Source organism: Doryrhamphus excisus, linkage group LG14 (genome assembly GCF_037039965.1).
Source record: "Doryrhamphus excisus strain RoL-2023G ecotype Guam linkage group LG14, RoL_Dexc_Guam_v1.1, whole genome shotgun sequence".
In the NCBI taxonomy this organism is placed as follows: domain Eukaryota; kingdom Metazoa; phylum Chordata; class Actinopteri; order Syngnathiformes; family Syngnathidae; genus Doryrhamphus; species Doryrhamphus excisus.
Window position 1 is genome coordinate 15,099,771 of NC_136370.1, and position 23,142 is coordinate 15,122,912.

At 43.1% G+C, this 23,142-nt stretch overlaps 1 protein-coding gene across 4 annotated transcripts in view; it reads right to left on the reverse strand.

Moving 5' to 3' along the window:
- Positions 1 to 23,142, reverse strand: part of akt1 (AKT serine/threonine kinase 1) — a 46,912-nt gene that overhangs the window by 2,827 nt on the left and 20,943 nt on the right. For all 4 annotated transcript variants that reach the window (XM_058091513.2, XM_058091511.2, XM_058091514.2 and 1 more), the window contains exons 2-11: positions 21,539 to 21,683; positions 9,273 to 9,401; positions 7,918 to 8,029; positions 7,488 to 7,614; positions 7,009 to 7,140; positions 6,807 to 6,872; positions 6,573 to 6,641; positions 6,343 to 6,468; positions 4,881 to 5,009; positions 890 to 1,104 (exon numbers count right to left, since the gene is read on the reverse strand). In XM_058091513.2, the coding sequence (XP_057947496.1) occupies positions 890 to 1,104; positions 4,881 to 5,009; positions 6,343 to 6,468; positions 6,573 to 6,641; positions 6,807 to 6,872; positions 7,009 to 7,140; positions 7,488 to 7,614; positions 7,918 to 8,029; positions 9,273 to 9,401; positions 21,539 to 21,584 (1,151 nt within the window). In that variant the 5' untranslated portion in view covers positions 21,585 to 21,683. The remainder of the gene's footprint in view (positions 1 to 889; positions 1,105 to 4,880; positions 5,010 to 6,342; positions 6,469 to 6,572; positions 6,642 to 6,806; positions 6,873 to 7,008; positions 7,141 to 7,487; positions 7,615 to 7,917; positions 8,030 to 9,272; positions 9,402 to 21,538; positions 21,684 to 23,142) is intronic.

Sequence of the window (23,142 nt, forward strand, 5' to 3'; positions counted from 1 at the left end):
ATCAATATTATAGAAGATGTCAAGACATATAATGCCAAATTAATAATTTGAATATATACAATATTCCTCAGTGACAGTGTCACTGAGGAAATGACAGGAAGCGGGGCTGGAGGTAGCAGAGATGAGGATGCTGAGGTTCTCACTGGGAGTGACCAGGATGGATAGGATCAGGAACGAGTACATCAGAGGGACATTACATGTTAGAGGCCTTGGCGATGGGTTGACTGAGATGGTTTGGACATGTCCAGAGGACACATATTGGTAGAAGGATGCTGAATTTTGTGATTTTTGTGAAGTCTGTGTGGCTGCATGCAGAGATGACAGTTGAGTTTATAGTTTACAGTGATTTTATTTTGGAACGGTTCAGCTGACTATGCCAATATTAAAAGTAAAATATGTTAAAAATTGGTATGTGCAAATTGCATATATTGTGTGTATTTTGACAATGCTTAAAATGTGTCCAGTACTCATTAAATTAAAATACAAAAACTGGAGACAAAAAAAAAAGAAGTACTATGTTTTTACCTGCCTAAGTGTAAGTATTTATTCGTTACCAGCATCATTTAAAAACTACAACAAACTGATTTTACAAAAGTTTGGAGGACTCGAGAGCAGATATAAGATCAACTCAGATCCTAGTAAGGTGGAGATTACTGCCCTCTACAGGACAAAGCTGTGTGTTGACTAAACATGAGGTAAGGAAACCTGTATGAAGTTGATATAATAATAGTACAGTAATAAGGTACATACCTGAAGCATAATTTTAGCCATTGTAGACAATCTTGTTAGTTGTAAACATTCTATGTTTCCTGTTTTGCCATTATTTCATCAAGCATCACCATAAAAATAATGAATTTAAGTATTTTATCAAACTGTGAATGAGTCTCACCTCTGCATGGGGTCTTTCTTGAGAAGTCCAGAGAGCAGCGAACGTGCCTCTAGACCGAGTGTCCGTGGGAAGCGGATGTCTTCCATGAGGATGAGCTCAAACAGCTTCTCGTGGTCCTGGTTGTAGAAAGGCAGCCTGCCACACATCATCTCATACATCACTACGCCAAGACCCCACCAGTCCACAGCACGGCCATAGTCGTTGTCCTCGAGTACCTTTGGACAATTGAGAGTACAGTTGTAGAAGCATAAATAGATACTGGTTCCTCTGTACTGTATGGTTTCGCAAAATAAAGTGGCCAAACAAAGTCTATTATCTATTAACTGTGACTACCAAATAAGCCGCCATGGGGCCAAAGAAAGAAACACCATGGAATACTATGCTGCCAGGGTATAGAAAATGCACATTAACATTTGTAGCTATTTTGCATTGTTTTCTGCATGTAAACCTATAATTATTCTGTAAATTAATAACCAAAATAACCATTGTACATAGTGCAGGTGTACTTAATGTTGTGGCCAATGAGGGCATACGTCCAACAGCAACTGTAGCCCCATAATGTGTTACCAAAATCACCTGTTCTCCCTTCAGATCTGTGGTTTTAAGGCAGGCCGGGCCAACATTGACTCACATCTCGCATTAGGAGAGAGGATAGTGTTTCCCCTGGAGCCCTGCATATTTAATAACCCCGGGGCCGGCCGCACATACGCATCAACAAGCTGCTGAGGTGTGCGGGTCGCTAAAATAAGCAAATGTGTGGGAACAAACACAGATCAGGCTACTGTACGTAGACTACCAAATGTGCACAGCACTGGTCAAAAAAAGGAAAGTATTTTGTCTCATAGGAAACAATTAATGAGACGAACTCTATTGGCGGTGCGCTCGGTGAAGAGCGCAACCTGTTGCATGAATAATGTGCTGCTGAGCACAGTTGTTCCAAAGTCCCCGGAGACATGTACTGGATTCTACCTCTCCAGGCGGATGTTGAAGGTGAAATGAAGACAAAGAGAACAGCCTGTCCTCTTAAAGCTGAAGGAGGGCGAGGGTGGGCAATTCACACCCAAGAATAGCAACTTCACTTAAAAGATGTGGGTGGATTAATAGAATTAGATATGGACAAAACAGTACGCGGGGCAGGGGTGTCCTGGAAAACAGATGACCGCATGTGTCCCTAAAAGGAACAAAACTGCGCCGTGCGTGCACACATGTGTCTACAAGCACTACGGAGAAGGACCAAGAGAGCGAGGGGGGGAGTAACGTGAAGCCCAGTCGGGGCTTGGATTACTAGGCCGTCTCTATTTCCAGCGTTGCTGTCGTGTGATTCACACCGTGCGACAGCTGGGCCTGCAGCTGCCCCATATATGTAGAAGAGCGCCACAGCTGTGAAGCTGCCAGGAGCGCAGGAGCCAAGCTCATCCCTCATATACGTAAGCAGGATTGCCTGTTTGGGCCCCTGAGTCAGACTAACACTGTTACACTACCCCTAAGGAGCTCAGAAGAGGGGCACAGAAAGGGGGAGATGCAAGAAATAACTAACTTCAATGCCGTGTCCACACAAAGATTTTTTACCCCCACCAAGGAGGTTATGTTGTCACCAATAACACACAACTTTACAAGGTGAAGATTAAGTCACGGAAGAAGATTCAGTTTAGGTGCAAGTTCTTAAGTTTACTTGTTAACTTATTCTTACTTCCTTCAGTATGTGAAAAAAAATAAATAAATTAAACTATATTAGGAAAGCAGGAAGTGAACAAATGTAACAGTTACTGATTGTAAATGTACCAGATGGAGGGGTAGGATTTAATAAGCTCTGCTTCTTCCTACTCCTTTTGGACATGTGGAACTGTGAACTGATTATGTGATGCATTCAACTGTAATCTGATGCATGTTCAAATGAAATTAAACCATTACCATATGTTTACATTGGTCGGTACAGGTGTCAAAACGTCACATTATTGTTGATTCTACATCATTTATGTGATTATTTGTACACAGTCGTTTCTATTGCTTTGGATGATGTCCAAGTGCTTGATGATTTTTTTGTGTGACTGTTTTTAGGGTGATTTCAGTTTAACATTTTTCCTTTATTCATTGTTATTGTGCCTAAACGCATTGTTTAGTTTATGTATTTAACCCAAGAGTAGTTACTTTTACTGGAGGTGACAAAGTGAATGTGTCCCACAACCGTTTCCAGAGACGCACTGGTCCAGAGCCGGTGATTGGATCTCTCCCACCCCCTTGATGTGAATGGAATATTCCCAGACATTTCAGCATTCCTGCACAGCTCACACAACAAGGTCATTGTTTACTGCAGAACAACCTGTAACACTGCCTGGGCCACACTCCATAGAGACGCTCGCCAGCGACCCCGTTGCCATGGGAACAGCCCCTGATGTCTCCCTGCTCTCAACTGGAGCTGTCATGCGCTGGGCTTTTCAGTGGAGATGAGAGCGGTCCTGAGAAGAGCTCGGCTGAGCAGGTGAAGCTCTGTGGGAATTTTTCATTCCGTTTTGAATGATGAAATTACTAAGTTTGTGTAGCTGCAGAGGAGTAAATATTGTGGTCAGTTTAAGTATTTGGAATGATGTTCTGATGAGGTTTGTTCTGACTGATAAAATTGAAATGTACGTGTTCCAATATGGCAGGGAGTGAGCACACTGGATCTGGTTGTGCCCGGGTCAGCCGAGGCAGGCAAAGTGGCAGCAGCAAGGCTGTGGCTCCCCTGATGCCGCATAACAGCTGTAGCCAATGCGGTTTTATTTTCCAGGGGCAGAAGCTCACGTTTCTTGACGGGCAATGACAGGCCCTCCCTCCTCCTCCTCCCCCCCCAGCCAGAAAATTCCAAATGGGGGCTAAAAACAACGATGCGGCAACTGAGTCAACTTGGACACGCTTCTCCCGGAAAACATTTTTACACCGCTGAGCAAATGCTTGTATTCTTCCTCTCACATAAACGCCACTCACACTCACAATGCACTATCAAGTTACAGACGCCTCTCAGACACTTTTCATACCTGCACGCAACAGGGAGTAGCCACACCCCTACCCATACCATATATGAGAGCAGGCTGCCATGCCCTGTGTGCACGGCACCCTTATTAACATGCATACATACTTCAGCTGGAGATTAGAAAGGCATTTCGGAACAGCTGTCCTTTCTTCCACATGCTTTTTAACAACTGATGTCCGACGACACACGCTGCAAATTTGTTTCGGATATCCACAGGTCGCACGTGACAGTATGGCGCACGTGTTCACTTCAAAGTTCAAAACAAAGCTGCAGCCCCCTTTTAAAAACATTTACAGAAAACAAAGTCTAAACCTACCAATTGTTTTACATTGTATCATGATCATAACTGTATGAATATGGAAATTAAACATGAATACATTGAATTGAGGTTTAGATTTACTACCCACTGAAAATGACTCAACACAGCCATTTTTGTCTAAATAGCTGGCAACACGCAAGATAACTGTGACCTGTCTACAGTCAAGCATGATGGAGGTGGCTTGTTGGTCTTGGGCTGCATGAGTTCTCCCGGTGCTGGGAAGCTGTGGTTCAGAATTCTAACATATACTGCGACGTTTTGAAGCACAGCATGATCCGCTCCCCTGGGAAATGGGGCCGCATCCAATATGATAATGGATAATGTATTGTGACCAAAAGGACAAGATCACGGGTACAAGCAGCCTTAGGGTGGCTAGGCTCTCCCTTAGTGAGAGTCTGGGCTTCCTTAATAAGGCTTTTGCCCCTTTGACCCGATCTTGGATAAGCCCAAGAATGGATGGATATTTCATACACAGCCATACTGCTATACAGTAAAGTACACTGACTACTCTCAATTACATCAAATTTTATTTATAATAGTATTGTTCCTTGAGAAGATATAATGCAATTGTTGAATTGTGAGAGATAGTGCCTGCTTATTCTTATATACCAACTTGCAAATCCTCAGGCGGAAGGTGTTATAGCGAAACACAATTAGGTTACCTCAGGTGCCAGGTATTCTGGGGTTCCACAGAAAGTTTTCATGGTGGCGCCATCTTTGATTCCCTCTTTACAGAGGCCAAAATCTGTTATCTTGATGTGTCCATCTTTATCCAGCATCAGATTTTCCAACTAAGGTGGGAAAAAACAAATAAAAAAAATTAGGAGACCTGAACTTGCCTCTCTTAACAGTGTTGTGCTTACTCCCCTGTGGGCATAATAGCCAATTAGTTGATAATGATAATGTCATAATAATGTAATGGTTCAGTGTACTTTTTGAGTACATTTTGAGACAGTTATATTGAGTAAGGGTTAACAAGCTCGTCATAGCTCAAGAGCTACATGGTCCTCCCGGACTCGTGCACACCACAAAATGCCATTTTATGACATGGACATGTGTGACTTATAGTCTGGTGCTGCTTATTCAGTTATTTTTTTGTAATTTATTTTAAATCTACAGTACATACAATCTACTGCCATCATGTTCTATTACGTGAAAGTGTGATATTTTTGCCCATCAGAATGTCATACCTGCCCATACCTATGGGACACCAGTGTACCCTAAAAATATATGTAGTCAAATGCACAGCTCTACTTTCAGCATATGTTTCAGGATTCAAACTGCTGGAAAAAGGTATATAAAACATACATTTTGTTAACCAAACATTTGAATATTTTTTGCTATGCCACCAACTTGACAAAAACAACCCAAAAGCCACTTTTTTAACTACACAGATGGGTTTCCGATGGACTGATATATGTGATACAATGTTAAAAAATTAAAGGGTTCATGACACATATGTACAGTATTCACGTAATAATACATTGCTGTCATACTGCCATTATCAACTAAAAAACAACAGCTATGAAGGACAAGTGAAATGAAGTGGTGATTTTGACAATCACCCAGAACGGGGTTCTGGGAACCAGATTGAAACAAAGAAAAAATATTTGAGAATGAACGATAACTTCTGTGTCACTTTCTCATCCTTCTCCAGTCTGCGGAAGGAGTAACAAAAAGCCTGAAAAACACTCGAGAAAATGAGATGAACATGTGTTTTGGTGTCATGAGCCCTTTATGTAGTCTGATGAGGTGAAGCAACATTCATTTCAAGTCAGACGGCTGTATCTCATGTGTCCAGCAGGGCCAAGCAAGTCAGCAGCATTTGTACCATCATCCAATCCTGCTACACTGGCATTTTCAAGAGCAGCTTAGCAGGCTGAGATACTGCCTCATAAACCCAAGGGAAATAGGCAGGGAACTACGGGTGTCGGGGTTGGCAGGGAGGTGCTATGCTGACATGGCTGGTCTATGCAAAAGTAGTATAGCTACAGAGGCCTGCTGCAAAACAGACCACAGACCACCACTGTGCTACATAAACAAGACATCGGCCATATCAATCACTGATCAGCTCCTTCCTAAAATAGACGGTTAAAAGAAAACAAGGAGAGGACGAATATCTACCTTTAGATCTCGATATACCACGTTTCTTTCAGCATGCAGATAGTCAAGCGCCGAAACGATCTCTGCACCGTAGAACCGAGCTCGCTCCTCTGAGAATACTCGATCCCTTGAAAGGTGGAAGAAAAGCTGAGGGGACATAGCAGACATTGACGATAAAGAGACAGGGGGTTGGTTATTGCAGGAAAATGGCAACAGTGAATCTTGAGTGAACATTGAGAAAGTGAGTTTACCTCGCCACCATTTGCATATTCCATGACAAAGCAAAGGCGGTCGTGTGTTTGGAAAGAGTATTTCAATCCCTGGACACAGAAAAGCAGGAAAAAAAACATTAAACAGCAGACGCTAATTGAAGAAAGAAAGACGGGGCTTCTCATTCCTTATTTTTCTGAATGAATGCTATTTAGTGGTGACTACAGCTCATCACAAGGTAAAATAAAGTTAAGGTATATGAAGAGGTTCCTTACTGTCAAGAATGGATGCTTTGAATTCTGGAGGACTCTGTTTTCCGTGAGTGTGTGCGCCACTTCATCCTGGAAAAAGGATCCACAAAGAGCATTTGTGCAACTCCAAACAATAGTTAGGTATCAGGTTATTGTTCCAATGTCCACCACCCCCACACCACAAATATTGTCTATGGTCTTCACTATCTCACTGGCAACCACTCACTTTTGCGACGATCACCTCCTTTTTTAGGATCTTCATGGCATAGTAGCGTCCTGTGGCCTTCTCCTTTACGAGGATAACTTTTCCAAAAGTGCCTTTTCCCAGGAGCTTGAGGTATTCAAAGTCGTGCATAGTCTGGAGAGCCAGAGGACAGAAAGCGGCATCTGATTACAAATAAACTCATGCTCAAACTAGCCAGGACATACAATACCACTGACAACAACAGAGGAGCATTCAAGGCACTATTTCACCCACCATGCAATTCCCACTCTAATGGTTTAGCCTATATCTGGTTGTGTCTCAGTTAACCTTTGACCCTTGAGAATGTTAAAAATTGTTGTGTGAGGGACATCCAATCCGGTGGCCTTGGACCTTTATGTCATGCCACACATGGGGGTTGGAGAAGCTGGTGGACATGCTATCTGGTGCTAAACCACCCAGAGCTGATGTTTGATGGGTGCAGCATGCAAAAGGAGACATACCACTTTGTGTCTGGGTTTGGTCAGGTAGACCTCCATGTCCATGGGGTCTGGAGAGGAGTCCATCATTTCCTCCTCTTGTTTCTGCAGACCTTCTGCAACTGCCTGGATGGCTTTTGTCCATTCTTCCCTAAAGAAAGGCACAGGCAGCAGAACAGATTACATCAGCCCATTTACTAAAAGCCAGCAGCCCAATCACATAATTGTGTTCTTATCAACAGAAGGGCAATTTCAACAGTGAGTTCTGCCAAGTGGACAATCTGCAAGTGTGTAATAATGATTGAATGCATGTATTTCAATGGTTCCAAGTGCAAGGTAAAAAAAACAACAACAACTTTTCCGTTGCTTTCCGGCATCAGGGACAGTTCCCCTGCATGTACATGATTTGTCTTTTGCCGCTCCGTGAGCCGAGAGGTGCATGCTTCTCACTTGCCTCTCCTCGGGGGTCTCTACGTGGAAGGTGCGCTCGATGACAGTGGTCCACTGCAGGCAACGAATGATAAATGTGTTGGGCTTCGGTCGTTCCGTCTTCATCAGCTGGCATTCTAGCCGTAAGACGGGAGGGGAGACGGAGAGAGGTGCCGGGGTTGGGGAGCAGAGGGGAGAGCCAGACCCACAGTTATAGCCATTTATCTTCATCTCTACCAGAACACACACACCATTGACCAATATGAAATATGAAAGTTGTACTTTGGCAGAGGAAACAGCTTTTGGCACTTAACTAATCAGACCGTTTAAAATAATCTGATGTCAATGCATCCATCCTTTTTCATACCGTTTGTCCTTATTTAGGCACAAGTAAGCTGGAGCCTATCCCAGCTGACTTCTGGCGAGAGAGAATGCACACTCTGGACTGCTCACCAGTCAACCATAAGGCACATATAGACAAACTATTCACAAGTGGGTGTCTCAACCATAGAAACTATATTGGTAATAGTTTACTGTTCAGTGTCTTAAAAGCAATTTGAAAACAATAATCTAATAAGTACATTTGGGGAGAATGGATTTCCGTCTCATCCTCTTTTAACATCTGTTCCCAAATGAAAAATGTCAGCAAATATGTCAGAAAGCAACATAAAATGCCCTCAGTCTGATGGATGGGGGGACAGCAGAGTGGACCACCACTGAGATCCAACATGGCTCTATCAGGGATGAAACGTGATGCAGCTGCCACACCCTCGTCAGCAGCAATGCATCACGTGTCCTCCACGTCGTGGTCTCCGTAAAGCAAAGCAACGGATGATGGCGGCAGTGCCTCAGAGCAGATAAATAGAAGTCAGGCGGCTAATAGCCACGATAACTCAAAAGTGTCTAAGCGGAAGCGTTTCAACTAACAGTGGGCTGTATAATTGCCGAGTTCAGTCATTGGCAGACTTGTCACAACGACTTTTAGAAGATGGATAGTGCCAGCCTGCTCTGGGCATTTTTTAATTTTTGTTTTTCACACAGTAGAGCATTAAAGAAGATGCATACAGAGGACACTTCTAATGTATTAATGAAAGAAGCCAAAACAACTTAAAAGCAATAGCAGTGTGGCAAATTTTCTAATATTTAAATTCTAGTAGAGACAAGATGAGTCACTTTTACGCTGGAATCATGCATGCATTTGGACAAGCTTCTTAATAACTGCTTCAAATAATAATCACTCTTCAAGTATGGAGGTGGGAATTGTTTAGGAACATACTGTAACAGTTACAACAAAGTAACTATGGATAAGTAGTTGGATACATAGATGCCAAGAATGAAGGGGGAAAAAATGCAGTGGTTTCTATGAAAGCAAATACTCACGTGCTACAGAGAAGTTATTTAAGGGGGTTTCCAGCTGGTCGACATCTTGTGGTCGTTCTTTGTAGCCAATGAATGTACCATCACTCTTCAAAAGAAAATACCTAGGCCTCCAGGTCTTGATGTATTCTCCTGATAAAAAGGAAAAAAATGGCATTAAAATTGCAAAGGGGAAAATTAATCCAGTAACTACAACATATTAGGTGTGGTTTCATTTTTGAAGTGGTTTCATGTTTTGTTATGAAAGCTTTTTTTAATCAACTATCATTTGATGGTGTGCAACTCCCCTTCTTGCAATGTGATAATTACTATGCTGTTCTAGTGCTCGCTAAAATGACCATCTTGTCACCACCTTTCTTTCACTGTAGGTCAGCTGGAGGACAAATGGTTTTTAGCAGGAGTCAGGACCCTTTCTTCTGCTCCGCTTGTCTCCTTTCCAGCAGTCACTAGATGTCACAGACACTGAGTGTAATAGGGCTCTGAACTAACTTTTTTTCTAGGAGCACAGTTTCAAGAATGCAAGAAAATATTCACATTTCCTCTCATTTCCAGTGTATTACTGATAAAGACAATAAATCCACCACTAGATTCTGGAAGGCCTAATTGGTGTTATCATATACAGTATAATTATATACTGCAATACTGCCCTCTCTCCTTCTTTGGTGCTTTCCTCCTCTAGGGGTTAGTGTGGGTTGGCAAACTAGTTCATTGTACGTTAAAGTCAACTACTGGGTTGAAGTGTGTAGCACAGGGTTGTCAGCATCAAAAAGGAGAATATAATTATCTTTCTTACTAGGTGTGTCTCAAAATTCAAAAGTAGTGAATTCAGAAAAGAAATGCCTTGCAATAAATAAATTAATCACACGATAAATGAAAATGAATTTTACCGGTCTCAAAGAACTACACATCCAGATACAGAACCTTTGTTCTGACAGTCAACACTCACTGAGACATTTGCTCAGCAAATTAAATATAAATGAAACAGTGCGGCCACAGAAAGTCATCACAAAAGAAATGCTGCTCTTTAATACAGTTGAAGAAATGCTGCAAATGATTGACAGACAAATTTCCTATGAGAAAATACATGTCATGTATGTCTTGTGCATCACCTCGACACACCTATTTACTTACACAACAGCGTATAATTTTTGTCTCTACATGGTGGCGCATTTACAATTGTCCTCTGCTCTTGTGAGCTAGGCGGAAGGAGATTGCATTAATTAGATTACACACACAGTCGTGGGTTGTGGATTATGTTGAAGTCAAGTTAAGTTGATTTATTTGATAAAAGGTGACAGTTATATTTAGAACTGGCATGGAAACCTAGAGGACATTGCCTCACTGTATAGAACAACTGTTACAATGCAGCAACCATCAATACATTATTCTGTTGTGATTTTGTAAACAGCACCAAATGTGCCAAAAAAAAAGCCCACTTTGAGTTTGAGACAACATCCGTAACTTCTAGCCATGCGTGTCCCTCACAGACAAAACTCAATTTATTTTGGTGATGCTTCAGGAAATGCTGCGCCAGATGTTGTGCAGATGGGGAAAATCCAGCCTATGTTCCATAGCAAGGCAGTGACACGGCGTGCAATGAGACTTGAATATTTATAAAGGAAAAGAGTAATTCATTTTTAATTATGGAGACACATATTAGCCCCATGCAGAGTCATAGCAAGCTGTCCTTAATTGCCCCATTTCCCCCAACACAGAAGCCGTGTATGTGTCAGGGAAACATAGGGGATCTGTCAATATAAGCTTCTGTTGCCCTCTTCAAGCACACATGTGACTAATGGAACTGATAAGTGATCTCTTTCAACAGCAGCTAGTGAGGTCTCTCCATTTTTGTGTACATCTTTCAAAAAATCTTAAAACGGAAAAACCATTACCACTGATTGAGCCAATGTCACTTTTCACATCTTCAAAGTATGAACTTCCTTCTCCTGAGCCCAGATGACATGAGCAACCAACCCTAGTGGGACAGAGTCCAAATGCCATTCCGGGATGAGATGCGAAAAAGAGAACGAAAGGAAAAAGACACTTAAGTAAAGTACGAACATTTTGGCAGAGTTGACCGGATAAGAGGTGAAGCGCTCATTTGCTGTCAAGACTTACTATGAAAGTGTTGGCTCAAAGACAAAACATCTGTCCCACAGTCTAATACAGTCTTTTGTCTTCAATCTGCAGCAGATGTCTTGTATTTTTCATCAAGGCATAAGCCATACACTCATTTGTCATCAGTTTTTCCTGCACAGTTAGCACTTTTGCATCAAACATATCCCATTTAGATCAGATCCAATTTGTTATGCACCTTTTGTCTTTTTAACCTTTAATTTACCTAAGTGACTTTATCACATTGGTGATATCTAAAATGGGTAGGAATTAGGGTCACTATTAGCCAATTTTCATGTGGCGTGTGCCGATAAATCTTTCAATGCTGATCACCTGTGGTTAATACTATTGCGGCATTCCCTGCATGCAGTGTCTTGCCCTAACGTCTTGGGTAGTGTCCTCACATTTTCCTTCACAATGCGCAGGTGTGCCAAAACAAAACAAAACAAACATGTCTGCCATGTGCAAATACATGCCATGAAAACTATCTTGCAGAGGTAGGATGTTAAAAATCTTTAATTTAACACGGCAATACACTTGACGAGTATGGGGACTCACTGTGTGATCGTCAGTCAAAGCATCTTTTTCCCTCCTAACTTCTACTCAGCTACCTTGCATTGCCCCTTACAAAGCTCCACTAATTTGCTGTATGTGTGTATGCTAGCAGCCTTCAGCAAGCCTCACTATCCACTATGCACGGTAACATCACTGCTAAGTTATTATGTTTTTATGCACAGCTTATTTTTACACTTGCACACTTGAGAGTTAAGGATGTAAAAAAGCAAACAAATGCAGATCCAACTAAAGTTTGGTTTAAGATTCAACATCATCACCACATGGTCCCTCCTGACACACTTGCAAACCTTTCAAGCATGTAGCGTGGAATTCTCCACAGAACTAATCTGGCAGCCACCATGGTACTGGTTGACTAGTTAGCTTGTTAGCCTCATTCACAGACACAATACATTTCAAACTCAGAAGTTCCACTGTACTTATTTGGGCTCTGTTGGATATTGGAGCTTTTGAAACATGCATCTGTGGGCTATCCTTCTATAATAGACAAACAGCTGTAATTTAGTAGCTTCCTCGTCTACGACAACAAAGCTGACAACAGTGGAAGCGGTCTCATCCGGTTGTCTCAGTCTCCGCAACTTTTGCAGCATCACCCCCCCCCCCCAACCACCAACGAACAGTCTGCTTAAAGATGACCCTTGACAGCTTCCTATTTACACCAACTTCCCCTTCTACTTGTACGCTACTTTCCACACACAGTGCTGTCTCTTCTGTTGTGACATGAAAAAAAGTGAGACTGATGGCGAAGCTTTTTCACAGTTTACTAACACACAAGGCAACACATGCAGCTAGAGACGATAAGGGTCTCATGAAAACACACAAGGCCCCCGTCCACCATTTGACATGATCAATTATGTTGTGAGAGGCCCTGGCTTTCAAAAGGTTATCCTCATCAGTGCTTTTCATGTATTTAGAGTACACTCTAAATACATCCTGCGTAGAGTACACAGTATGGACACTGTACGGACTGCTGACAGAGGACAATGGATCTCATAACAACATGAGACAGCCTTCTGCTTTTAGCTCTTCATCACAGCCTTCCAATAAACCAAATCCTTTTTGATGTCAACATGGCCTCCAAAACAGGAAACCGGCCAGTAGATAGACCAACTACAACTTCAGTGTGACAAAACCTGTTCCAAATATTAGGGAGAAACTGCTGTGTCACACTTAGTAGGTGACAAAAAAATATAGAATCCAAGAATTGCCAGTAAAAGCATTACTCAAGGAAACTTGTTGTATGACAGGAGACTGATTTGACACCGGATGAGAGATGACTGAAGTAGAGGGGGCAAGAAAGCTTCATAGTGTGCAAAGAGTAGTGAGATAAATCACTACATATGTTCCCCACATATGTACAACGGCAAGTCGGGTTGTGTATTTGCCGTGTGCATGCCGTGCGTGTTCATGGGAGGGGCTGTCAAAGCCTGATAGAGTGTCTTTACATGACAAGCAGCTGCTGAGGTCGGGGATGCGCGCTGGGCAAAGTGGAAAATAATGAACGGAGAACCACTGCCAAACAAACAGAATTTATCTTTATTTGCCAACTGCTGCACAGGCCCCACGTGTACAGCTCCACTTGCTACCGACACACCCTCCATACTCCCAAACACGTTCACACCAAGGTAGACGGGGAAAAAAAAACAGGTTCTTCCACAGCTGCGCATGAGAGGAAGTTGTCATATTTGTTTATGTGACAATTCAGGCTCCTGCACCGATGCTCTGCAATCTTATACACCATGTGACAAGAGTTGACATGTTGACAGAGGTCAAACTTTATTGGGGGTGGACGTAACAAAGGGAATTGTGACAATTTCAAGGATTTTGTGCACTCGGAGACAATAAAACGTTTGGGTATAGCAGTTTATGGGGCCCTTGCTGCCACATCTGTTCTGAGGAGCGTGTGGATGTGAAGATGTGAAGATGTGAGGACGTGAGCTGATTCACAGATTTTGAAAATATTTTTCTGATTTCCGTACATCTTTCCTAGACTCTTGCACAGGAAAAACACGCATTTGATGATATATCTGTATAGGTCGAATATACACATATCCAAATGTTCAGACTGCAGAAGCATCAGATTTATAGCCACATAAAATAGATCGTTCACACGTTCTCGACGCGACTTGTAAGTATTTCCGCCGCCTGGGTGGTAGTGTGAAGACACGGGTACGGTTGAGCTCTCAGAGACAAGTCAAAGATCAGTGATTTGCAATGTGAAAGCCAACATCTAAAAGCTCTTGTCGAGTGTTAAATGTTAAACCAAGACCCAATAAGAACAAAATAAGAACTACAAAACTGCAAATCTGGAAAATACGCTGGGCGCTGTGTGTACGCACCAAAGTCTTGTGCATGTGCAGGTTTTCTGTTAGACACCAGTCATTTTAATAACATGAGTGAGAGAATTTCAAAAATAACAATAAATAACAAAAGTAAAGACATCCTATGTAAAATGTATGCTCAGATGCAGCTACCCCATGTAGTCAGAATGGTACAATCCTGATCGTATGACATTTTCAAAAGATTCAACGACATATTGATAGTCGACAAATACAGTACCCTATAATGTGCATGCAAGGCAAGAAGTTGTCAATGTAACTTTGCGGCCCAACTGCTTATCCTCCTGAATGAAGCTAAACTGGCCTTTTTGCTTAAATGGTCCCTTTCAAGTTTTAATTTTAAGTTTTAGCCCATATAATATCTATAACATCTAAATTCTTGCCATACATGATGACACAGCCTTCAGATCTGCATGAGGGTGAATGCACACTGAGAGGGGAACCAGTGAGCGTCAGACTAAATCTGCCTCTTAGTGCCCACACCCAGAGGTCGGACTTCCTGCGGGGGCTGCTGTTGGTCTTTGTCCTGTCTGGCCATTCATGGCTTTGGGATGAGAGGAAGGGAGCCAGTACTAACTACATGTGTGTGAGAATCAGATGGGGTGATAGTGGGAGGAGGGGAGGTGGAGGATAAGAGAATTCAAACTCCAAAGCATCGAAGGAGGAGGGGGGGCCAGTACCTTTTGTTGTGTTTTTTACCCTCTCAGCCGTCCCCACCATCCTTCAGCCCTTTTCTGCCGTGTTCTGCCTGTCGGCTGCAGCTGCAGCCTGCCACCCAGTGCACTGCATCTCAATGAGCCATGGGGCAGCCTGCTTCCAGAGGAGAGGGGGGTCTTCCTGATGCTATTGGTCACTATTGAGCCCAGGCAACAAGCAACTCCAGAATGAACTTGGCCCAAAACTCTGAGCACTGACCAAACAAGCGATATCTCACTTTTACCATATATATATATATATATATATATATATATATATATATATATATTCACAACATCTCACTCTTCCTCGTCAAACCACTTCTGTTGGCTATTCCCTCCCCCGTGCAGCTGGATGGGGGACTTCATTGCCAGGGCTTTGGCAGCAGCATCAACAGGTTGCAGGAAAGGGCCACCCCTGCCTCGAGTGTTGCCTTCTCTATCCCTTCCTTTTACCCCTCTTTCTTTCTATTCGTCACTGTGGTTGCTGCTGCTACCCCAACGGGGAAAAAAAAGGAAGGAAGCAGGGTGGGGGAGGGGGGGATGTGAGGGAGGCTGCCCCTCTTTCTCACGCTCATAAGAAAGCCCTCGCTTCTTCTCGGTGGTGAGTGACACCTGCTGATTACCATAGAGACACTGTGGGTAGTTCCCCCCCTGCCACACTAGCGCTGAGAGTTGCCCCTTTCCCTGGGTAAACAAGAAGCCTAAATGCACAGTAATACAGTAAATGTACATTTCTTAAAAGTTAATTAGTGCCAATGAACTCTGTGACCAAGATCAAAACACAAACAAGCGGTTAACACTATCAACATACATTCCCTTCCATGATATTAAATATCTCAAATATACTCCCCATATTTGAGAAACAAGTGGAGGATGCGGTATGATGTATACAGTCTATTTTTCTGCAGACAGCTGAGGGCATCAGCATCATCCCCTACACTCCAAAATTGGTGCCAGGGAAATGATTGATGTTGGAGGCTGGGAGTTCTTCGTGGGTCCATAGTCACTTCCGCCATGAAACCGAGTTGTCAGCAGGGTGATTATCTTAGCAACAGGGTAGTGTGGTTGTGGAAGTTTGCAGGATTTGAGCAGGAGGTGGCAGACAGAGGCAAAGATGAGGCGGCTAACTTCAAACAAAGGGAAATGGGAGAACATGAGAGTGAAATAGAGACAAAAAAAGAAAAGAAGCTGCTGTTCACGTTGAACTCAGCAGTAGGTGCTGAGCAGGCGGACTCTGCACAGCAAAGTAAGCACACAGCGGGCTTGTCGTGAGAGGAGGTAAGCACTGTAGCTGCCACCTCCCTCAGCTCCGTGGTACCCCCGTGAAGCCCACCATCCTGCCGACAGCTGCAGCCCAGTAATTTACTTCTCTCCACCACATTTAGCAGGGAGACTGTTTCCCATTACTGAGAGCAGGGGGTCTGTGCCGGCGGCCAGAAAGTTTTGGCTCCTTGGTGTGACACCCTCTGCTGCTGGACGCTGCCTCCAGAGACTGCAAAAAATAAGTCTTGTTCACGAGGAAAAAATCTTGAGATGAACCAGACCGGTTTAAACAGTAGAATTCTATTAGCATTTTATTTTGTCATAGTAATAAAACATCACGTTTGTTTTAGTAAACATAAATTAAATATTTGCTTTTGGATTTGGAACTAGAACGTGTACATGCATCTAAGACTCTCTACATTAGATCTGCAAAAATTAATCAATGATCAATGACGCCATATGTTTCTGATATGTTGCGGACCAATATGATACGTGCTTGGTTCATATTGGTTTGTTTCCATATTGTAAAAGGTCCCAAAATATCCAATTTGCACCCTTTTGGTGTTGCACGGCATGCATTTTGCTTCTTCTTTCTTTGAACTGCAAACCGCCTTAATATGATGTCATACTATTTACGGTGGGGACCCAGCTATTGCCATCAAGAAGGGGAGGGGGCTAGCAGGTGCAGGAAACACCACACTCGCTTGTTGAAAGATGACACGAGGGCCAAATTTTGATGAGGTGACGTTCAGCAGCATTACAGTTTAGAAATATGAAAAAAATAATAACTTTGTCAACACTATTTGGTTGGCCTTAACCCCCAGGCCTCATACTGGACGAGACGAGCAAGTTCTTTGCTTGGAGAGACAGCACATGGCTGCCCTTGAGCTGCATGACCGGCAAGGGAGCCAGTCAGCTGATGAGTTCCAAACCAGGGCCATGAACGGTGTCTGTGGCGTCTCACACAGAACATCTATCCCCTCTTGGGAGGTAGACTGGGTCACTGAGCAATGTTCTGGGAACATCACAGAGACACTGCCTAGCTTCTGTCTCGTTCTCTTGCCTGCCATTCTATCGTTCCCTCTCATCTCTAATGCTGTGCTTCCTCCCTCCCCGACCCGCTCCACCCGTCCCCTCGTGAGTTGGAGCCAGCTGAGCGTGCTACCCAAATCCAACAGTTGTTGTGGCCTTCGTTAGTCTAACGAGGGGGCCGGCTCTTTATACTTGTCAAGGAGCAAATGAGTCAAACACACAAGGGCCAGGGAAAAGGAGAGGACAAGCAAGCGCTGTTCTGTTGAGCTTCACTGAGTTCTTGGCCACGGTGCTTCCCTGGAAACTAGGGAACCCACAATCTGCCTCTTTGATGTCGGACGATGCTCTGGCTTTGACGGAAACTTTAGAAAAACACACTTGCTAAAAGAAATAACACACTACAGTACTCAGCTCCTGTGGCCACTAGGGGCTGAAGGCAAATTTAGTAGAGTATTTGACTGAGGTCCTCCTGGCAATAGGACCTCTAAATAAATATGCATCACACTCTACATAAACCCACTATTTGCACGTTGTAAGTACATCCATACAGAAACTACTCTGGAACATCTGATTCTGTTACTTTGTCTGACATTCCACAAGTGTCCTCCCAAAAGAAGACAGAAGCCACAATACCCCTGAGGCAGAGACAATTTACCACTGAAGAATTAGTAAGAGAGTGGGTGTGTCCTTCAGAAGAAGGTCATCCCACCGAGTATGGCCTGTGTAGAGCACCCCTCGGCGGAGAGTTTGGAGCTCAAATGATAATTTTGGTGCTTAACAGACTATGATGAAAACATTACTCAAAAACAAGAAGACTGACAAATGTTCGGGGTTGTTAAAATTCATTCATTTTCTACCGCTTATCCTCACAAGGGTTTTGGGGGTGCTGGAGCCTATCCCAGCTGTCTTCGGGCGAGAGGCGGGGTACACCCTGGACTGGTCGCCAGCCAGTCACAGGGCACGGTTGTTAAAATTAATTAAATTACATTTAAAAATTCTCCTGCCTCCGGCTGTCGAGTGGTTTACTACGCAGGCCTCACAGCTAGGAGACCCGAGTTCAATTCTACCCTCGGCCATTTCTGTGTGGAGTTTGCATGTTCTCCCCGTGCATGCGTGGGTTTTCTCCGGGTACTCCGGTTCCGGTTTCCTCCCACATTCCAAAAACATGCTAGGTTAATTGGCGACTCCAAATTGTCCATAGGTATGAATGTGAGTGTGAATGGTTGTTTGTCTCTATGTGCCCTGTGATTGGGTGTACACGCCTCTCGCCCGAAGACAGCTGGGATAGGCTCCAGCACCCCCCGTGACCCTCGTGAGGTTACGGGTAGAAAATGAATGAATGAATGAAATGGTCCTGCCCCCTATTCATGAATTTGTGAGGTCACTTATGTTAGACAAGCGTGCAATCCCTGTTGTGTGTGTATTGTGTGTGTGCGTGTGGACCTTGCTTTGTTGAATGAGACATACGGAGATATGGAGAACAAAAGGCCGTCTCTGAATTGATACCACAACAAAGTTGGACGCCTAAGAAATGAGTGTGACCATGTCCATGGTACAACTTTTGAAGGGTTACTGTTTGTAACATCAAATTTGTGTTGAAGCTGAGTGCCTCAAACATTATGAAGACATTTGAAATAGGTCAAAGCACTTAGTACTGCTCTTACACAGAATTACTTGGGTAGCGAAATCATGACCCCAACCCCCCCCAAAAAAATAACACTCAAGGTGCAACAAGAGGCTAGTGGCTGAAGGTAATGGACAGCGAGACATGGCCACGGCAGGTTCACCTTCTGTGCGGTGGCTCTGGGGCAAAGATTGCATGACAGTGATGCGACACAGAAAGCCTTGCTGTCAAGGAGGCAGGCGGATGTCCTCCAATCAAAACGCAAAAGGTTCTGGGTGACATTTCATAGGGCACAGCTGCTCAACTGTGACAGTGTGCCAACTCACTGTTCCTGAAAGGTTGTTTGTTTAACGTGTGTGTGTGTGTGTGTGTCACAAATAGACAGGCGTCACTGCTTGAACTTGAGCGTGAGTGGGCATCTGAGTATAATTGCAGCGATGCCGCGTGACTGTTTACTTGCCAGTCACCATTTTCTTGCGTTGATGTATTTTTATTCTTATATTGTATATACAGAAGTGAATAACAAAGACAAACACATGTACAAAATACTCAGTAACAGTGCAGTTACAATGTTTAACAGGCAGATAGTTCTCCTCCACTGAAATAATGTTCCTGTTCTCTTTTTCTTTTTAAATAGTTTGACACAAGAGGCTTACCTACACGGCAACTGCTTTAAAGTTCTAGTAAATATCCTTGTGACCCTCATCCATCACCTTATCCTCTGAGTCAGAGCCATGATTTTGCCTTCTTTCAGTAAAAGTCTATAGCCCCTTGGCCTCAGGCCTTAAAGTCATCACTGGTCTCAGACAGTTTGCTTACTCCATTCAGCCCCTGGTGGTGGTGGTGGGCTCTGAGGGGCAGCTGCAGTTTGAGGGCTCAGATAGTGTGCACACATAAAGCACTCAAAGTCAGCAGGTATGTGAGGAATGCCTCTTCATCCAAACAACAGGACTCACGCCCGACACAGCACACGGCTATGTCAGAGCGGTTCAATGAGGCCCACTGGGGACTTGGCCACTGGACGCCTCGCTACATTTTAGGCACGCAGTAAATAGTTCACTTATTAAGATCACTGTAACATCCAACAAAAAAACAAGAAACAATATCATGTTTTACATTAATACATAGGCCTGTCACGCTAATCAATATATCAATTAAGCGCATGATAAATAAAAACAAACTCGATAATTTTGCCGGGCTCGATAGATAGACATGTGCATGCATGTTTGTTTTACTCCGCTCTCTGTACCAAACAGGCTGGATGATAAGAGGGTTTACATCTGTCTCAACACCTGAGCGTGTTGGTTCTGCAGTGGCCCCAAATGCACATATTTTGTCTATGAGTATCATTTATTTATGTATTTATGGCACGCATGAAAAGCGGGAAGACTAGTTTGCACACTGCTTGCATTCTGTTTAGGCATAAATTACATACTTGGCACGTAATTTGTGATGGACAATAGCATGCACAATGCACATTGTTCCCGCATGGGTATGCATTGTCACTACCATTCTCTATATCCATGAAGCAGTCATGGCATTATTTGGTCCCACTGTGTCCCATGTGACGCCACGCAACATCAGGCATGACCTCTAGTTTCATTAGTTAGCGCTCCTCTTAAGGAATATTACACAATATTCATTATTTATCAGAGTGCAATTTTGTTTACAGAGACTTTCATTCATTTTCTACCGCTTATTCTCATGAGGGTCGCGAGGGTGCTGGGGCCTATACCGGCTGTCTTCCGGCGAGAGGCGAGGTACACCCTCGACTGGTCGCCAGCCAATCACAGGGCACATATAGACAAACAACCATTCACACTCACATTCATACCTATGGACAATTTGGAGTCGCTAATTAACCTAGCATGTTTTTGGAATGTGGGAAGAAAACGGAGTACCCGGAGAAAACCCACGCATGCACGGGGAGAACATGCAAACTCCACACAGAGATGGCCGAGGGTGGAATTGAACTTATAGAGACTTGATACTCTATTTTATTTGTTATTGTTGTGAGGGTTCTTCACAGGAGGATTTCTTCTTGTTTTTGGTCATGATTGCAATTTTTATGCAATTTTTGCTAAAAGAGACAGTCAATATTAATTTCATTGTTGTTTTTATTTTTGGCTTTCTGTTTTAAAAAATATTTTATTTATTTTATTTGTATTTATTTATTTTAATTATTTAAAAAACATTCCAGTTTACGGCTGAAAAGAAGCTCCTCCCTTGCAATCTTTGTTGAAAAAGTTTCTGAGAATAAGCTTCCACTTGTAGCATGATGGCTACTTTTGTTTCTGGTAAATGTGATGGTGATGATGATTGTGCAATGTATTTCCAGATAAACAGAACCTGAATTGAAGCACGATCAAAACAGGAAATATTTATTTTCATTGTTTTTTGTTTAATGTATTATGTTATTTGCTTAATTCATTGTATTTTAAAGCTGTCAAGACATAACATAATTTATCTGCAATAATTTGTAGGACAATTACCATCCAGCAAAATTTGTGATTGTGACAAGCCTATAGTCAACTTTAGAAGGCCCACTGTACTATATACATTAAAATGAACATGTACAACACTGTATACAACTAAAGCTAACCCATTTCAAAGCCCTATTCTTACCTCTTTTATGCAGCCATCCCTCCTTGACGATCACCACGTTGGTCATGTTGGTGGACAGGGTAGAGGATCCAGGATTTCCACAGGGAGAGTCACTTTGTTTCCCAAGTAGTCCTCACTCAGCCCAACGCACACAGCTTGTGGTTATCTATTAGTTAGAAAAGAGTAAAAATTAGCCCTACATTGAGGTGGAACTTTTTTTTTCCACTGGTCTGAATATTAACTTTCAGGTCAACTCAGAAGACAAGCAATGGGATCCAAGCGGTCCTGCCACTTTATGGTTGAGGCAGTAAAAGACATACCTGTCATGTTCTTGAGCCTGCATTACAAACACCACAACCATTTGGGATAGAGGATTTTGAACTCATGAACATTTGACGGAATGACCTCTGGTTTGGCTGACTTGAAATTAATAAGCAGCTGCAGCTCAGTCGTCAACATTTGTCTGCAAATGAAGACAACCTTTACGTGCCATATCTACGGGTGTTGTTGTTTTTACTCATGCCAGACCAGTGGCGCAAGCACACGGAAATGTTGCTGGATGTTTTCCAGACTTACTGACTGCCTGATGTGTGCATAACAGCCAGTGTAACTGACACATATGACGCACTTTCTTTGCCAAGTGGAGTGCAAACTTATGCATGTAATCAGGCAATAGCAGAGGTCTCACCAGCTCAGATTCAGGAAAAATCATAAGTATACAGTTGAATGTACCAACTACCCTCAACAATCTAATCGGGTCCAACGCAAGAGCTGTATCATATGATCTGCCATTAATGCTCAGTCCTGACAGACAGTGAAAAAAGGGAATTCAATTAACAACATTTTTAATATTATGCATGTACGCAGTTTCATCACAGTTCCCACTAAATGCAAATATTGAAACCCTGGAGGCTATCATGACAAAACACTTGACCTTTCTCTTCATTTACCTCTTGTAAATACAGCTTTGAATGCAGGACAGGGGTGCATGAAAGGATCAATTTCCCTACTTGTTCACACAAATGTCACATCATGCACCAGGCGATCTCTGCCCTTCCACTGAAATCAATTTGTCTGCTGCTGCTCCATCAGAGGAGAGCCATCAAAAGAGCTCTGTGCGAGTGGCCTCAGCCAGCCTATTGCCAGGGACAATAACAGGAAGTGGATGTGACTATTGACAGACTACGAGTCATATCAGTACAGCCCCGGGCTCAAATAAACGTGTCACTGAATGTGGTGATCAACACACCTTTTACAGCCTTTCTGCTAGCTGCCATCAATGAGCAAAAAGGTTTATTTATTTTTACTCTGTGTTTTTGTTTATTGCAGTGAGGTTGTGGTGCTTGTGTCCCACAGACGCCGGTGGAAAGATCTTGGAGGTGGTTTTGAAAAAAACAAAAAAAACAACACACACTGGGCGCAATTTAATGTCAAAGCCTTTGGATCCCTTTGGCATGTCGGTGTGTACACTGTGTCACAAACACACACATATTACATACACATTGGGATACTTCACATAAACAAACCGGAGCGCGTACGCCGCAGTCGAAAAAGCAACACATGCACAAGAGCGGCTCTGGAGCCACAACACAGCGCTGCTGTTTTAATGGGAGCGACCTGTTGCT